General features: G+C 33.1%; 1 protein-coding gene across 8 annotated transcripts in view; it reads right to left on the bottom strand.

Annotated features, from left to right (window-relative positions):
- CNTNAP3 (contactin associated protein family member 3) overlaps positions 1-15,557 on the bottom strand; it is a 218,309-nt gene that overhangs the window by 39,803 nt on the left and 162,949 nt on the right. For all 8 annotated transcript variants that reach the window (XR_013526380.1, XM_078348872.1, XM_078348874.1 and 5 more), the window contains one exon: positions 8,109-8,265. Coding sequence is in view for 7 of the 8 variants with exons in the window: in XM_078348872.1 (XP_078204998.1) it covers positions 8,109-8,265 (157 nt within the window). In the remaining variant the exon portion in view is untranslated. The remainder of the gene's footprint in view (positions 1-8,108; positions 8,266-15,557) is intronic.

Below are 15,557 nucleotides of genomic sequence, written 5' to 3'. Positions count from 1 at the left end.
CATAGGACTTAACATAACACTTAACATTTTCAATATTTTGAGAGCACAGAGACTACCATGAATCTAAATCAGGATGGGCAAACATGCATACAGTAAGCGATCTTGGCTCAACAGGCCACACAGCTTCTCGCAGCCATGACCCAACTCTGCTACCAATGTGTGAAAGCAACCACAGACACAGATAGGCATGGCTGGGTTGCAATAAAAATTTATGGACATGAAATTTGGATTTCATACAAGTTTTATGTGTCATGAAATATTCTTTTTATTTTTCAACCTTTTATTTATTTATTTATTTTGAGATGGAGTTTCGCTCGTTACTCAGGCTGGAATGCAATGGCGAGATCTCGGCTCACCGCAAACTCCGCCTCCTGGGTTCAGGCAATTCTCCTGCCTCAGCCTCCCGAGTAGCTGGGACTACAGGCATGTGCCACCATGCCCAGCTAATTTTTTGTATTTTTAAGCAGAGATGGGGTTTCACCATGTTGACCAGGATTGTCTCGATCTCTTGACCTCGTGATCCACCCGCCTCGGACTCCCAAAGTGCTGGGATTACAGGCTTGAGCCACCGCGCCCGGCCATCAACCTTTTAAAAATGTAAAAAAAATTCTTAGCTCACTGTCATACAAAAACAGACTAGTGGTCTGGATTTCACCCAAAGCAGGAGGTTAGCAACTCCTGACCCATTTTTCCTGATCTAAATTATTACAGAGAATAAAGGGGACAAATCAAGAAGGGCGGTTATTTTGTGAGCAGGGGATATTATATTAATATTTTCAAGATTAATAAGCATGTAACTTCCCTTCTAAAATTGTCTTAGAATAATATCTAAATGATTGTTCATTACAAATAAAAATAGTAACACTGGATTTAGACATTCATTTTGCAGAATATTAAGTTATCATTAATTTTTTTAGAGTCTTTTTGTGATTACTGGGTATTTCTTTCCTTGTTAACTTTGTAAATAGAAAATGAATCCCATGGATTCAAAACCAAAATACATACATTACCCTTATAAGTAATATATAGACTAATGTATGTGAAAGTGGTCTGTGAAATGCTGCTCCCAGTAGTTCAGTCAATAAACACAGGGAGGGCACAGTGGCTCATGCCTGTAATCCCAACAGTTTGGGAGACTGAGGTGGGCAGATTGCTTGAGCTCAGGAGTTTGAAACCAGCCCTGGCAACATAGTAAGGCCTTGTCTTTACAAAAAATACAAAAATTAGTTGGGCGTGGTGACACACACCTGTAGTCTCAGCTAGAGGCTGAGATGGGAGAATCCCCTTAAGTCTGGGAGGTAGAGGCTGGAGTGAGCCATGTTTCCAGCCAGGGTGACAAAGTGAGACCAAAGTTTCCAGCCTGGGTGACAAAGTGAGACCCTGTCTCAAAAAATACAAAATACAAACAACAATCAAATCCTAACACTTAGCGCTCACCTTTTGTTGAACAGGCACTGTCCTGGGAATTGTGGACACAGAATAAAAAATATAGTCTCTGCCTTCTGAAAGCATATAGCCTATTGGATACCATGAGCATTAATTATGTGACTGGGAAAATAAATACACATGTCTGGATCCAATACAAAGAGACCTGGAGGATATCCTAGGAGACCCTCGGGTCCTGGTTTTAGCTATGCCACTAATTTTGTCTCTGCCTAAATTGAAGGCATTTGTCTACTCCTCTGCAAAAATATTTTATTACATGTATATAAATGTATATGTAATAAATATTTGGCCAATAATAAATATTGCATATATGCATTTATAATAAAATGCTTATATTATTATACATTTGTTTATATTTTATATATTTGCTTCAACTGCATGTGTATTCTTATTTATAGATAAAACCCTCTTAGTCCAGTTACTCATTATGATATAGAAACTCTATAGAATCTAGTAGATACTTTTTTTTTAATTGCCCAGTTTCCAAACCTTCTTTTGTATGCATTTGTGGCAAAAAAAAAAAAATAACTGATATGTCATCATTTGCAACACTTTTGTATTTTCAAAAATAAGGCTTTCTGAATTAAAAAAAATTAAATTGGCATGTCAAACTTGTACATATATTGGGGGTACATGTGATATTTTGATACCTGAATACAATGCGTAATGATCAAATCAGGGTAAGTGTGATATCCATCACTTTGAGCATTTATCCTTCTTTGTGGTGGGAAAATTACAATTCTCCTCTAGCTATTTTGAAATAGCTAATAAATTACTGGTAACCATAATCTCCCTAGCACTATCAAATACTAGAACTTATTTTACTTAACTGTACTTTTGTACCCATGAATCAACTTCTATTATAAAAGACTTTAGGCATCAAAGTTTCAAATTGGAAAAGATAGAACTAAAATAAAATGGCTATATTATTTAAGATTATTCCCCGAAAAAAAAAAAAAAGCTCTATGGTAAAGAAAGCTTATTTCTAAAATTCAGACCAAAATCCCATTGCCTTACCTAGTTAAGACTCTGTCATTTATTTTTATGCAAATAACAATATGGATTATGTAAAGGCATCACCATTCAGCTTTAGAGTGGACTGATGGTAGACAAGCTAGAAATATGTCTCCTGGCAAATGAGGTAGGTCTAGGAAATTTTTTATTAATGTGGTAGCCATTAAAAATTACTATTCTAACTTCTGTGATTATCATTTTAGCAAGTCTACTAGAGAAAATGCAATTTTATTATTTATGGAGGATGCTTGAATTTTAAAGATCTATTTCACGTGAAAGCTGCAAGTTTCATTCCATTTTTAATATTGACTGTGCAAAATACTGAGAATGTCTGAAATCCACAGTGCATTTCAGTTCATTTGGGCAGATACTATAATAAAGTTTTGTTTTTTCAGTGTTTTGGAAAGACTGGTGTTTTCAGTCTGAGCATAAAGATGGGTCAGTATTTTTTCACCAATTTCTTATTGTTACAGGCAGATTCCCAACCTTTGCAGATCAAAATAGAATACTTAAGATTTGTCACAGTTATCAGACTTCCTCAAAACTTCCTAATAGGAACATCTCATTTTTCTTCTTTTCTCCCTATTATTTTCTAAAGCTTATACTATAGTCTACACTTGGAAATAGTGCATTTATAGGTACCATAATCTCTTGCAGCAGTATTAAAAATTCAGTAAGAGAACTTTCAAAGACTTTTGGTTTTTAATTTTATATTTTATTAAAAATTTTATTTATTAAAAATTCCTATTGTTCTTGAAATTGTGCTTTCCTAGGAAGTGTGAAAATGTCCAAAAGCTACTACTTATTATCTGGCAGATAACTTTATCTAAGGCAAAGTAGAGCCATAAATTTGGGCAGTTGCAAAGAAAGCTAAAAATGAGAAACATCGAGTCAACTTTCACTTTCAATGATTATTTTGGGGGAGTAGGTCAGCAATAATAAAATCATTATGATCCACACCCATCCCACTTAAAAAATTTCCAGATTCTCAATTTCTGTTAATTGCCTATCTTTTAGTCAATTCAACCTGCATTACTGTAGCAATATAGTATGTCTTGACAGCTAACAGAATTAGTCTCTTCACCTTGTTTTCATCTTAAAAATTACCTTGCTTGTCCTTTCATCCTTAATTTCCATATGAATTTTAAAACCAGCTTGTTGCAATCTACACAAATAAGTAAAACACCGCATTTTTTGGAATTTCGTTAAAATTATAGATTAATTTGAGGAGAATGTCAACTTTGAAAGAAGATATCTCACCAGCAGCATTATTGGTATTTTGGACTAGATAATTTTTTTTTGTTATGGGGGGCTGTCCTGTGCATTGTAAGATGTTTAGAAGCACCCTGACTTCTAATTAATAGACACCAATATAAACAACCTTCCTCTCTGTGTGATGACAAAAAAGTCTTCAAGACAATGCCAAATGTCCCCTGAGGGTCAAAATTACCCAACTGAGAACCACTTCTTTAAGATACTGAGTCATATTATCCATGACAGTAGTGAGTCAATCCATTTATTTGGCTGTCCTTAATTCTCTTGACAAAGCTTCATAATTTTTTCCATTAAAGTACTGCAGTTATTCCACAGAACTTTACATTTTTGTTAATATTGCAAATACATTTTTACTAGGTTTATAATGGTAATTATTTCATGATTTTATAGAAATTCAATACTGACTGACCATAAATTCAGTAAACTTATTGAACTCTCATTTTTCCGGATATTTCTTTGTATTATTTTGGGTTTTCTATGTAGGCAATCATGTCATCTACAATATCTGCCAAGTTTGTTTCTTTTCCAAACTTTTCATTACTTACATGTATTTTATTTTCTGTTGTGTCTGTGACTGACACATGTATGAGCTTTTAAAAATTATATGTTTGTTACTGATTATAATTAAGCATATAGTTTCTATCATGGCAATTGTGTAAAATTTGTTAAGATTCCATCCATTTGCAATATTTTCTATACTTGCTCAATAATAATGTATAATACATTCTATAAAAAATAATTTTTCTTTACTAAACTTGATATATGTCTGCTATATCAAGTTTATGAATTATAATATTAAAATATTCTTAACTGCTTCACTTATTCATTCCCAAAAATGTTATGTTAAATTATTCCTCTGTTTTGGGTATCACTTTGCCTTTGCATATTTATTACTTCTTTACATATTTTGAACACTCTGACAATGCATACAAGTGGAGGGTAATGAGATCATTCTAGTGAGTCCATCTTAGCATTAGACAGAGTTCAAGTTTATCCCTAACATTGCTTTTTGTCTTAGTCTGACTTAAAACAGCTATATCTGCTTTCTTTTGATCTGTGTTTACTTGGTAAATATTTTCCATTCTTTTAGTTTCAACTTCACTGAATGCTTATATTTTATCTTCTGTAAACAAGCCATAGCTTCTTTACAAATCCAGTATGATAAAATCTAATGTCTAGTTTTTAAATGAACAAAGTTTACTCATATTTATTATGATTATTTATACACTTGAATGCATTTAAACCATCTTATTTTATGCTTTTTATCTGTGCTTATTTTTTAAAGACTCTAAGATAATCACACAAAAGTCCTATTTAAATTATTAGAAGTAAAATAATATAGTTACATGTGTCATCATTATACTAGGAAAACAACTTGTAGATTTTTGCAGACAGTTGAATTAAACGTTATATGTATATTTTAGAGACTATGTAAGTGTATTTGAACACAGTCCACTCTACATTTATACACATATATTGACTTGCAGTATAGCTTAATATTTTAAATCATTATAGTACCTTTTAAATATGTTTGTTTTTATAATAAATCTTTGGCATGTCATAGTTATTTGATAGAACTTTCTTACTGTAACTGAGGAACTGTCTGCATTAACTATCTTTTAAGTAATACACTTTTGATGAGCTGCTGATTACAGGGACACCTTATGGAAAAATGGTGATGGTTTATATTAACAACACTACTGGCCAACTTAACAGACACATACCTGAAGAGACTTAAAATAGCTTTCACTTTACTTTCATTTCTGAATGCTATTTTTTTTTACCATAAACTTCCCATCAAGAAAATCTTACTAGGCATCTCAGTAATAGAAAATACTGAATAATAACTAAGATTTAGGTTCTTTTTTCTACATCTTAATCTATATTATTATAATTATAAATCTTTTTCATTTATGAGATTGGTAAATTCTAGTTTTATAAACTGAAAAATCAATTTTATTTGAAAAAATTAAAATAGAAATTGGAATTCCCCACCCCAACTCCCATACACCCCCCCCCATTTACAAAACATTTTCTGCAAAGTTGGGACAGAATTATGGTCTTACTGTTGAATAGACCTGTCTACCAGCAGCTGCAAAGTAAATAAAATAAGATTCAAAAGCAAATGACTCTACAACTCTCCCTTCTGAATGTAGCAGGGGATTTAATTTTTAAGACCTGTGTCTCTCCTAAATTTTTTTCCCAAATGAAAGCCCAAGTCTTCAGTCACACGAATGCAGTCCTCGATGGTGCTGCAGTGTCACGGCTAAGGGTGTCAGTGGACCTGCATCCATTTCAGTTTCTCCTATCCCCCTCCTCAAAGTCAGTGCATGGAAAGGTTCACTCAATACAGATGGCTCCAAGTGATACGTTCCCCTGGTTACTGCCCTAAGCATATGTGAAATCTACAATAAAGTATGCACTTAATACTAATAGAGAGTTCTGTAACTTAAAACATGGTTAATATTCTTCTAATTAAGTTATAAAGCCACTAGCATATATGCCATTCTGGCTTTCTTGCAATAACTTGCCAATGATCTCCTCTCTGACCTATAGAAAATGGGGGTGGAAATGGACTAATGAGCTGGAGGTCTTCTCAACAGCCAGGAGCTGGAGGGCAGGAGCCCTTGCAGGCAGAAGTCCCTTGTGGAATGGAGGAAATAAAAACCTCTAGGATTGTTAAAGATGTTCCTCAGAAGATTTGAAGGTGGCTGTTTGTCCCATTATAGAGCCCAAAGCTAACAAATGTCATCACACTGTAATACCAGATACTTTAAAATGTACATCATACAAAATCTTGTACAAAAGCATTTTAATAGATGGGAGGTTACTTCAGACCTGGAAATTACTGGTGGCCAGACTTGAAACTATGGATCGGATTTGTTCTTACTCACTGCACTAAAACTGCATTCATTTTTAAGTAAGAGAAAGCTATATTAGGATTGTACATCAAAATATTGAAAAAGAGTCTCATAAATCTATATGATCATTTTGTAATTTTCAACTTGAGGAAGAGTAAAAATAATACTGATGTAAGTGTATAGTATGTATTCTATAGAAAGCTCCAGGAGATTCAAGTGAGTTTTTCCAGTTTCACAGTATGTTTTAAAGTGATACAAAGTAGACGTTTTTATGCCAAATAAATAAGTGGACTAGCATGTAGGCCAAATAATAAACTCAATTTTCAGGAATCAAATTACTGCTTAGATTATGTTCAAATCAACTATACTCACACGATTGACTATTATTATTATTATTATTATTATTTTGCAGTGAAGTCTCACCCTGTCACCCAGGCTGGAGTGCAGGGCGCAATCTTGGCCCAAAGGAACCTCGTGGGTTCAAGCGATTCTCTATCTCAGCCTCCCAAGGAACTGAAACTACAGGCACACACCACTACACCTGGCCAATTTTTTATATTTTTAGTAGAGACAGGGTTTCATCACATTGGCCGGGCTGGTCAACCTCCTGAACTCAGGTGATCCGCTCACCTCAGCCTCCTAAAGTGCTGGGATTACAGGCATGAGCCACTGTGCCTGGCCTAAGATTTTTTTAAAAGCATGTACTCTGCATGATCTAGTTATTTTATAACAGTGATTTTTAAGTTGCTGACATGAACCCAAAGATTAAAACCATTTACACATTACGAATTAAAAAAAAAGAAAACCAATACACATTTCAATAATAACCTCAAAAAGAACTTCTAGAATAAAGAGGCATTGCAATAGAAATAAGAAAATTTTTCTGTTCAAAGAAAAGCTTACACTGTACTTTTCAAATTCCTGAAATTCTATGTTAATTGTTTCAAAGTGTGGTCTACAGAACACTTAGTGCTCGAAGTTTTGCTATTACACTAAAGCAGAGTTCAGTGAATATGGGAAATTGTTGCTTCTACAAAATAAACAGTCCTTTTATGCAGGACCTGTCAGAGTTCTAATGTGTTAATATTACTGTTAATTTCTAAAAGAATGATAGAATGTGCAGCATTATATCCCAAATCATTTTAAGACAAAGATTTGGAGAAATTCACTTTTTGAATTGCCACATGAATACTAGATTGATTAATTAACTAACTAAACTTCCAAGAGAATGATATTTGATTTCCAGTAAGTGAAAAACCTACCAGCTGTTTCTATTTTAGGAAAAATAAAACACACATTATACAGTATTCACAATGAAATAGTAAATCTCTAGTCATAAAATTTAATCCTCAGATTAACTGATCATATTTCATCAAAACTTGTATTTCAACTTGCTTGAACATACTTTAATCTAGTTACCTTTTTGTACCAGCTTGTCTGACATTTAATTAACTATACATAATTAAAAAATAAAAACTACATTTTTGTGCAGGGAAATCATGTGGAAATCACCGTTCATTCCGGCCAGCATCACAGTTGCAGTAATATTGAGAATCAATGCAGTTCCCCTCTAATCCACAAGTACACTTTTGAGCATCAGGCAGAGAACCTCCCCAGTAAGTGTGTGTTTCATTGGTTCTTCCAACCCACCAGCTCAGTGGGGTTCCATCTGAAAGACAAGTATGAGAAAGATGACATCTACTTTGTCCCTCACCACCAACCTCCCCATATAACTCCCTGTACTCGCAGCTGTAAAGTATGTGTGTGTGAGAGACAGAGAGAGAGAGAAAGAGACTATACTTAAAAACTTGTATTTTACCTCTGAAACAAAGATGTTTCTTTAAGACACTAACCAATATTTTTCCCCCAATATTTCAATATCTAGGCTTAAATGATTCCCACCTATTTTTCTTCTATTAGAATTCAGTCCTTAGTTGCATGTGATATTATATACTTTCCATAGAAATAACATGCATAAAACATTCACCATTAAATTAAATACCAGAGTAATCTGCATACTACAGATAAAATCTATTTGAAATTATGAAATGTTCATTGAGAAAGTTTAATAGTATACAAAGATACTGATTTTATCTCATTACATCTTTTTGCTAATTAGCTGTATATCACACATTTGGAAAGATATGGTACTCTCTGTAAAGACTTATAAATTTTTGGAGGTCTGTGTTTTTATTGTATTGGATGTCCTGACTTTTTATCTGGAGGCTAAAGAAATGGCATTGATAGGCCTTTTTCATCTCTGAGGTTAACCGTTTCTTATGAGAAGAAACAAAGTGCCGTGGGTCAACTACAGCTCTGACTGGTGCACCTCCTCCTCAGCAATGACAATGATTAAATGGTGGAGCCAGACACTGACTTAGGTCTATAGAGCCGCATATTAGGACAAGGGATGCTTCCGGGGATAGGGAGTGAAGGCTGGGGGGACGGAGTGCACATCACAGTAAAGTTAGCATAATTTAAAAAGCAGGTGTCAGGCCACCCATCTTAAAAAGAGGAAGGGGACCAGGGGACACAAGTTGCAGTCATCACAGATTAGGGCATGAGGAAAATAATATTGGATTAACTCAACAAATTTTTTAAACATGCTTAGTCATATGGTGCTTTTTTTCAAATTTCAATAGGTTGTTACCATTGCGATATGAATTGAGATCTGGAACTTAGCTTCTAACTTACTGCTGATCATGACTCAATTATAACTCATTCTTAGATAAGATCTCTGCATTCATTACTACTACTGCTGTCTACCACCTGCCCCTCTGCCAAATTAAAAAAAAAAAAGCAACCTGGGAAAATTTAAAGAGGAATTAGTATCAGGAATCTTTTTTAAAATGTGCTAAAAGCTTTGTCACTAAAAACTGAAGGATATTTTTTAAAAATTAATATACTTTTATCGGAATGCCACTTTAAAAATTACCTACTTCACCATTAAACAGTCACAGATTAAAGAGCAAAACACTCATTATATCCTAATGTACAAGTGTAAATTTATATCTAAATCTCCCATATTCCCTATAAAGTAGTAAAAATATATATTTTTAGAAACAGTAACAAAAAGACTTAAGGGGGGAACTTCCAGACTGATAAAGGATGATGCAGATTTGTCTATTCCTGCTATTTCCAACAAGTATAATGATAGATTCTGGAAATAATACAGAAGACAACCAAAGAGTATTCTGAAAGATAGAAAGAGAAATGTTCGGATTCCAGGACTGGAAAAGACAATAACATAACTTTTAAAAAACTCTAAATAGGCTCAAGAATAGAGTGAAGAAGACAGAGGATAGAATCAGTGAACTTAAGGACACATCAACAGACTTTAACCTGACCAAAAAAGAAAAAATAGATTGAATATAAAAATAACTGAGCCATAGGGACCTATTAGACAATAGCATCAGAATCTCAAAAAGAGAGTGTGCTGAAAGAGTATTGAAGAAATACTGGCTGTAAACTTCCCACATGTGGTGAAAGATATTAAACTCACAGATTTAAGAAGTAAAGTAAGTCCAAAAAGGAATAAACCCTAAATATATCCACACAAAGATTCATCATAATTGAACTTTTTTAAAACAAAACAAAAAAAATATTGAAGCAGGCTGAAAGAATAACACATTATCTGTAAGAGAACACTGATTTGAATGATAGTAGATTACTCATGTGAAATTATAGAACCAGAAGAAATGGGATATTTTTTTCAGGGCTGATACAAAAGAATTGTCAACTATAAATTCTATATCCAGAGTAACTGTCATTCAAGAATAAAAAGGAAATAAAACCTTTTTAACACAAAAGAAAACTAAAATAATTTGTTGCTAGCAGACATTCCCTAAAGAATAGCTAAAGGAAAGTTTTTCAAAAGGTAAGGAACTTAGGATTCTTGGAACATTGGGAAACAAATGAAAAAAGAAGAAATATGGGTAAATATAATAGACTATCCTTATCATTAATTTTTGAAATAACATATAATTGACACAAAAATTGTAATATCAGATGATACTCAAGACAATGATATTTAGAAGTGGGAAAAATAAAGGACCCAAATAGAAATAAGGATTCTATATTTCATTCTAAAGGTGAAAATATTTAAGTTGACTGTGATAAGTCACATATGTATACTTTAATATCAAGCAACCAGTAAGAAAATTATAAAAATTACCTTAAATGTAAATGTCAAATATAATAAAAGGTAGAGATTGGCAGAGTGAACTGAAACAAAAACACAACTAGATATTTCTAAGACACTTACTTCAAAGTAAACATAGGTAGGTTAAAAGTAAAAGGATGGAAAAAATACACTCTGCAAATTAACTTTGAAAGACAACAGAATGGCTATCTCATAAAACAGACTTCAGAACAAAAATACTAGAAGCAAAGAGGGACATTACTTACTGATTTCTTTTTTTAAATCACCAGAAAGACATAAATGAGTATGCAAGAAACAACCGACACTTACAAAAATGAAGCCAGAATTAAGACTTCTGGTTTCTAACCTGACATGACATTAGGAGACTGGAAGTCATCACTCCCATTCTCACAACAAGAAAACATCTGAACTAACTAAAAATCAACAATTCTTCTTAGATCCATTAGAGAGTTAAAGTCATAGGAAAAACATTACTCCTAAAGCTGCAGAGACAAGTGAAAACAGTATTGCAGCTAATGGAGCAAAGGAGATGGTGGAGTCTGGTAAGAACACTTACAATATAAGTGACTAATTGGTGGGTTCTAAGCAAGGACAAGCTTGAGAGATTAAAAACTCCTAGAGTCGGGGATAAGCCTTGGTCAACACACTTTCATGAGTTTCACCTCCAGGAGGTAACTCATTAAGTTCTCAGGATAAAGATAGGAGAAAAAGGCTCTTATGTCTCCAGCAGGGAAAGGGAAGGAGTAAACATTTTGAAATAAGCACAAAACATTATGTTCTCCTTAACAACGTTCTAACCACCCCCCACCACCTCCAAAAAAAAACTAGTTTACTAGAGCCTAAACCACCTAGGGGAAGGGAAATACCCAGCACCAGCCCTCTCTAGCCTTCTTTTCTCACCCAAGGTAAGGGGAAAGAAGCTGAGAAGCACCCTGAAGGTCACAGTCAGGAAGACAGTCTCTCTAAAGACTGACCTAATCATAGGAGTATAGGATGATTCTCCTCTCTCCACACCTTACCATCACATCAGTAAGTTACCTGCATAGTAACAGGAGATTACAAATGAAAAAGCTGTCAATTTTGGTCCCTATTTAAGACAGACTCTCTAGGGAAGCTCAAATAAAACAGAAGAAAGAAAAATGAAAAGACCTTAGAGAAAATTATAGCTTCTGACACCACAGTGATGCAAAGAGCAAATATAGACTAACTACTCACCAGATAAAACTTTATATTAAAGGCCTCCTTATCTCAGTTCCTTTGCCAATATAACATGTCAGGCTTTCAACAGAAAACTGCAAGGCATGCTAAAGCCAAACAATACAGTTGTAAGAGACAAAGCAAGCAAATATGCAGATAAGACAGATTTGAAAATATCAGATAAGAAATTTGAAATAATAATACGCTAAAGGCCCTATGTTGAAAAAATGGACAACATGTAAGAACAGGCGATCTAAACAAAAGATATGAAATTTCTAAGAAAGAATCAGAAGGAAACTGAGAGATTAAAAAAAGTATAAGAAATGTAGAGGTCTTTGATGGGCTTATCAAAGACTGGAACCCTGGGAAGACTGGGAAGTGTTGAGGAAAGAATCAGTGAGCTTGAAGATACATCAATAAAAATTTTCTGTTAAACACAAAGAGGAAAAAAATGAAACACAGCATCCAAAGTCTGTTGGACAATTTCAAACGGTGTAAAACATGTAACCCATAATGAGAATACCAGAAGTAGAAGGAAGACAGTGAGAACCCGAAGAAATATTTAAAATAATGATGGTTAGAATGTTTTAGAATTAATGACAGACATTAATCCACAGGTTCAGGAATCTCAGCAAACACCAAGCAGGTTAAATACAAAAAAAAATGCACACCTAGGCAGATCATATTTAAAATGCAAAAAAATCAAAACTTTCTTAAAATTAAAATAAAATCTTTTAAAAATAAAATCTTGAAAGAAACCAGAGTAAAACAAAACACCTTACCTACACAGGACTAAGGATGAATATTATGACAGATTTCTTTTAAGAAACCATGGAAGCAAGAATAAAGTGAAGTGAAATATTTAAACTGTTGAGAGAAAATACATGCTAATATAGAATTCTGTATCCAGTAAAATTATCCTAAATAGCAAAGTAGAAATAAAGACTATCTTATATAAAAAGAAACTGATGAACTCTTTCTCCAATAGGCCTAACTTGCAAGCCATGTTAACAGAAGTTCTTCAGAGAAAAGAAAAACAATATAGGTCAGAAACTCAGAACTACATAAAAAAAGTTAGAAGCATTAGACAAGGAATAAATAAATATAAAATAAAATCTAGCATCTTCTTCTTAATTAATGTAATAGGTAACAGTTCTAAATAATAATACTAACAATGTATTGGGTGATTATAGCTTATGAATAAGTAAAATGAGTGATAGCAATGTAATACAAGAAGGACTGGAAGTACTGTTATAAAGTACTGGCACCATCAATGAAGTGGAATAGTGTTATTTGAAAGTAAATTGTTATAATATATATTTCATACTCAAAGGCTACCACAAAAACAATTACAAAGAAATGTAATTAATATTCTAGGAGAAGTGACGATATTGAATCGTATAAAATGTTCAATTAAAACCAAAAATGTGAGAGAGGAATTCAGAAAAAAAGAAGAAACAAGGGCAACCAATAAAAAAGAGTTACAGTATTACAAATATTAATCCAAGTATCAATAATCACTTTAAATGTAAACAGTCTAAATATACCAATGAAGACAGAGACTGTCAGAATGGACCAAAAAAAAAAAAAAATCCCATGATCCAGCTATATATATTGTCTGCTGAAATCCTCTTTAAATATAAAATAGCAAGTAGATTTAAAGAGCTAGAGAAAGACATGCCATGCTAACACGAACCAAAAGAAAGCCAGAGTAGCTAAATTAATTTCAGACAAAGCCAACTGCAGAGCAAGGAAAATTGTCAGGGATGAAAAAGGGTGTTAGACAAGGAGTCAATACAATAAGAAGACATAATAATACTTAATGTGTACGTACCTAGCAAGAGAAAGTCAAAATATGTTAGGGGGAAACTGATAGAACTGCAAGGACAGAGAGACAAATCCATTATTGCCACTGGAGACTTCAACATCCCTCTATGAGTAAGTGACAGACCCAGCAGGAAGAAAATCATTAAAGATAGATTTGAACTGAACAGTACCATCAATCAACTGGATCTAAGTGAATACTTGAGAATTCAATTAGCGTTATAAAATACTTTATCCAGCCACTGCAGAATACACATTCTTCTCAAATACAAATGCACAATTCATTAAGTTAAACCACATTATAGGCCATAGAACACTTTACCAAATTTAAAAGAATAGAAATCACACAAGGTATGTTCTTGAATCAGAATGGAATTAAACTAATAATAGCAGAAAGAGAACTGAAATATCCTCAAATACCAAAAAATTAAAAAACACATTTCTAAATAATAAAACATGGTGAAAGAGAAAGTCTCAAGAGAGAAAAAAATTTTTTTTAACTAAGCCAGTGATTAATAACCTTTCCAAACAGAAGGCACCAAGCCCAGATGATTCACTGGTGAATTCTATCAACATTGAAGAAACAAATGATAACAATTTCCCACAATCTGTTGCAGAAAAGAGAAGCAGAATAACTATTTCTTAACTCATTCCATGGGCTGGCATTACTCTAATACCAAAACCAGCAAAGCCTTACAAAAAAAAGTAAACTGCAAACAAATACCTCTCCTGAACATGGATAAAGAAATCCTTAAAAAATATTAGCCAATTGGATCCAACATGTATAAAAATAAACACCACAAGAAATGGGATTTACTCGACGTGTGCCTTTAACATTTAAAAATTAATATAGTCCATCAGACCAACAGGCTAAAGAATAAAAATCATATGCTTTTAGTACATTCTGCTCAATTTTTATGTAAACTTAAATTTTTTCAAAAATATAAAGCCTATGAATTTAAGAAACTGATGGAGTGGAATGGAAAAATAAACAGATCCACAATTACAGTACAGATTTCAAAATGTCTCTCTTAGCAACTGATAGAACTACTGGACAACAACTTTAGAAGAACTAAAATCACACAAAGTGTATTCTCCAAGCAAATGGAATCAAACCAGAAATCAATACCAGAAAGACAAAAAGAAAATCACTAAACACTTAGAAATTTTTAAAAATATACTTCTAAATAAGCTATAGGTCAAAGAAGATGCTTCAAAGAAATTTATTAAAATACTTAAATGAAAATGAAACTACATGAGAAACTAAATGAAAAATGAGAATAAAACCTATCAAAATATGTGGAAAAACTGTGTTGATAGGGACAATTTAGGACTAAATGCTTATATTAGGAAAGAGGAAAACCCTGAAGCCAATAATGTAAGTTCTTACCTCTAGAAATTGGAAAAATAAAAGGTAAAATTCCCTCATACAAGCTCAAGGAAGGAGATAACAAAGAAAGGAGCAGATGTCAATAAAATTTGAAACAGAAAAATATAATAGAGAAAATTGTGAAATGAAAATCTAGTTTCTAAAAAGAGTAAGACTGAAAAACTTCTATCAAGACTGACAGATAAAAAGAGATGAGACAAACTATGAATATGAGAAAGTAAGTGGCTATCACTACGGATGCTGCAAACATTAAACTAACAATAAGAAAATACTATAAATAATTGTATACAAATCAACCTGACAATTTAGATTAATGGACCAATTTCTCAAAAAGTACAAACTACCACAAGTCACCTTACATGAAATAGGTAATTTAAGTAATTATAAC

The sequence above is a fragment of the Callithrix jacchus genome, chromosome 1 (assembly GCF_049354715.1).
Source record: "Callithrix jacchus isolate 240 chromosome 1, calJac240_pri, whole genome shotgun sequence".
Lineage (NCBI taxonomy): Eukaryota > Metazoa > Chordata > Mammalia > Primates > Cebidae > Callithrix > Callithrix jacchus.
The sequence above is the reverse complement of the archived record's forward strand: the minus strand, read 5'-3'. Positions and strand labels throughout refer to the sequence as shown.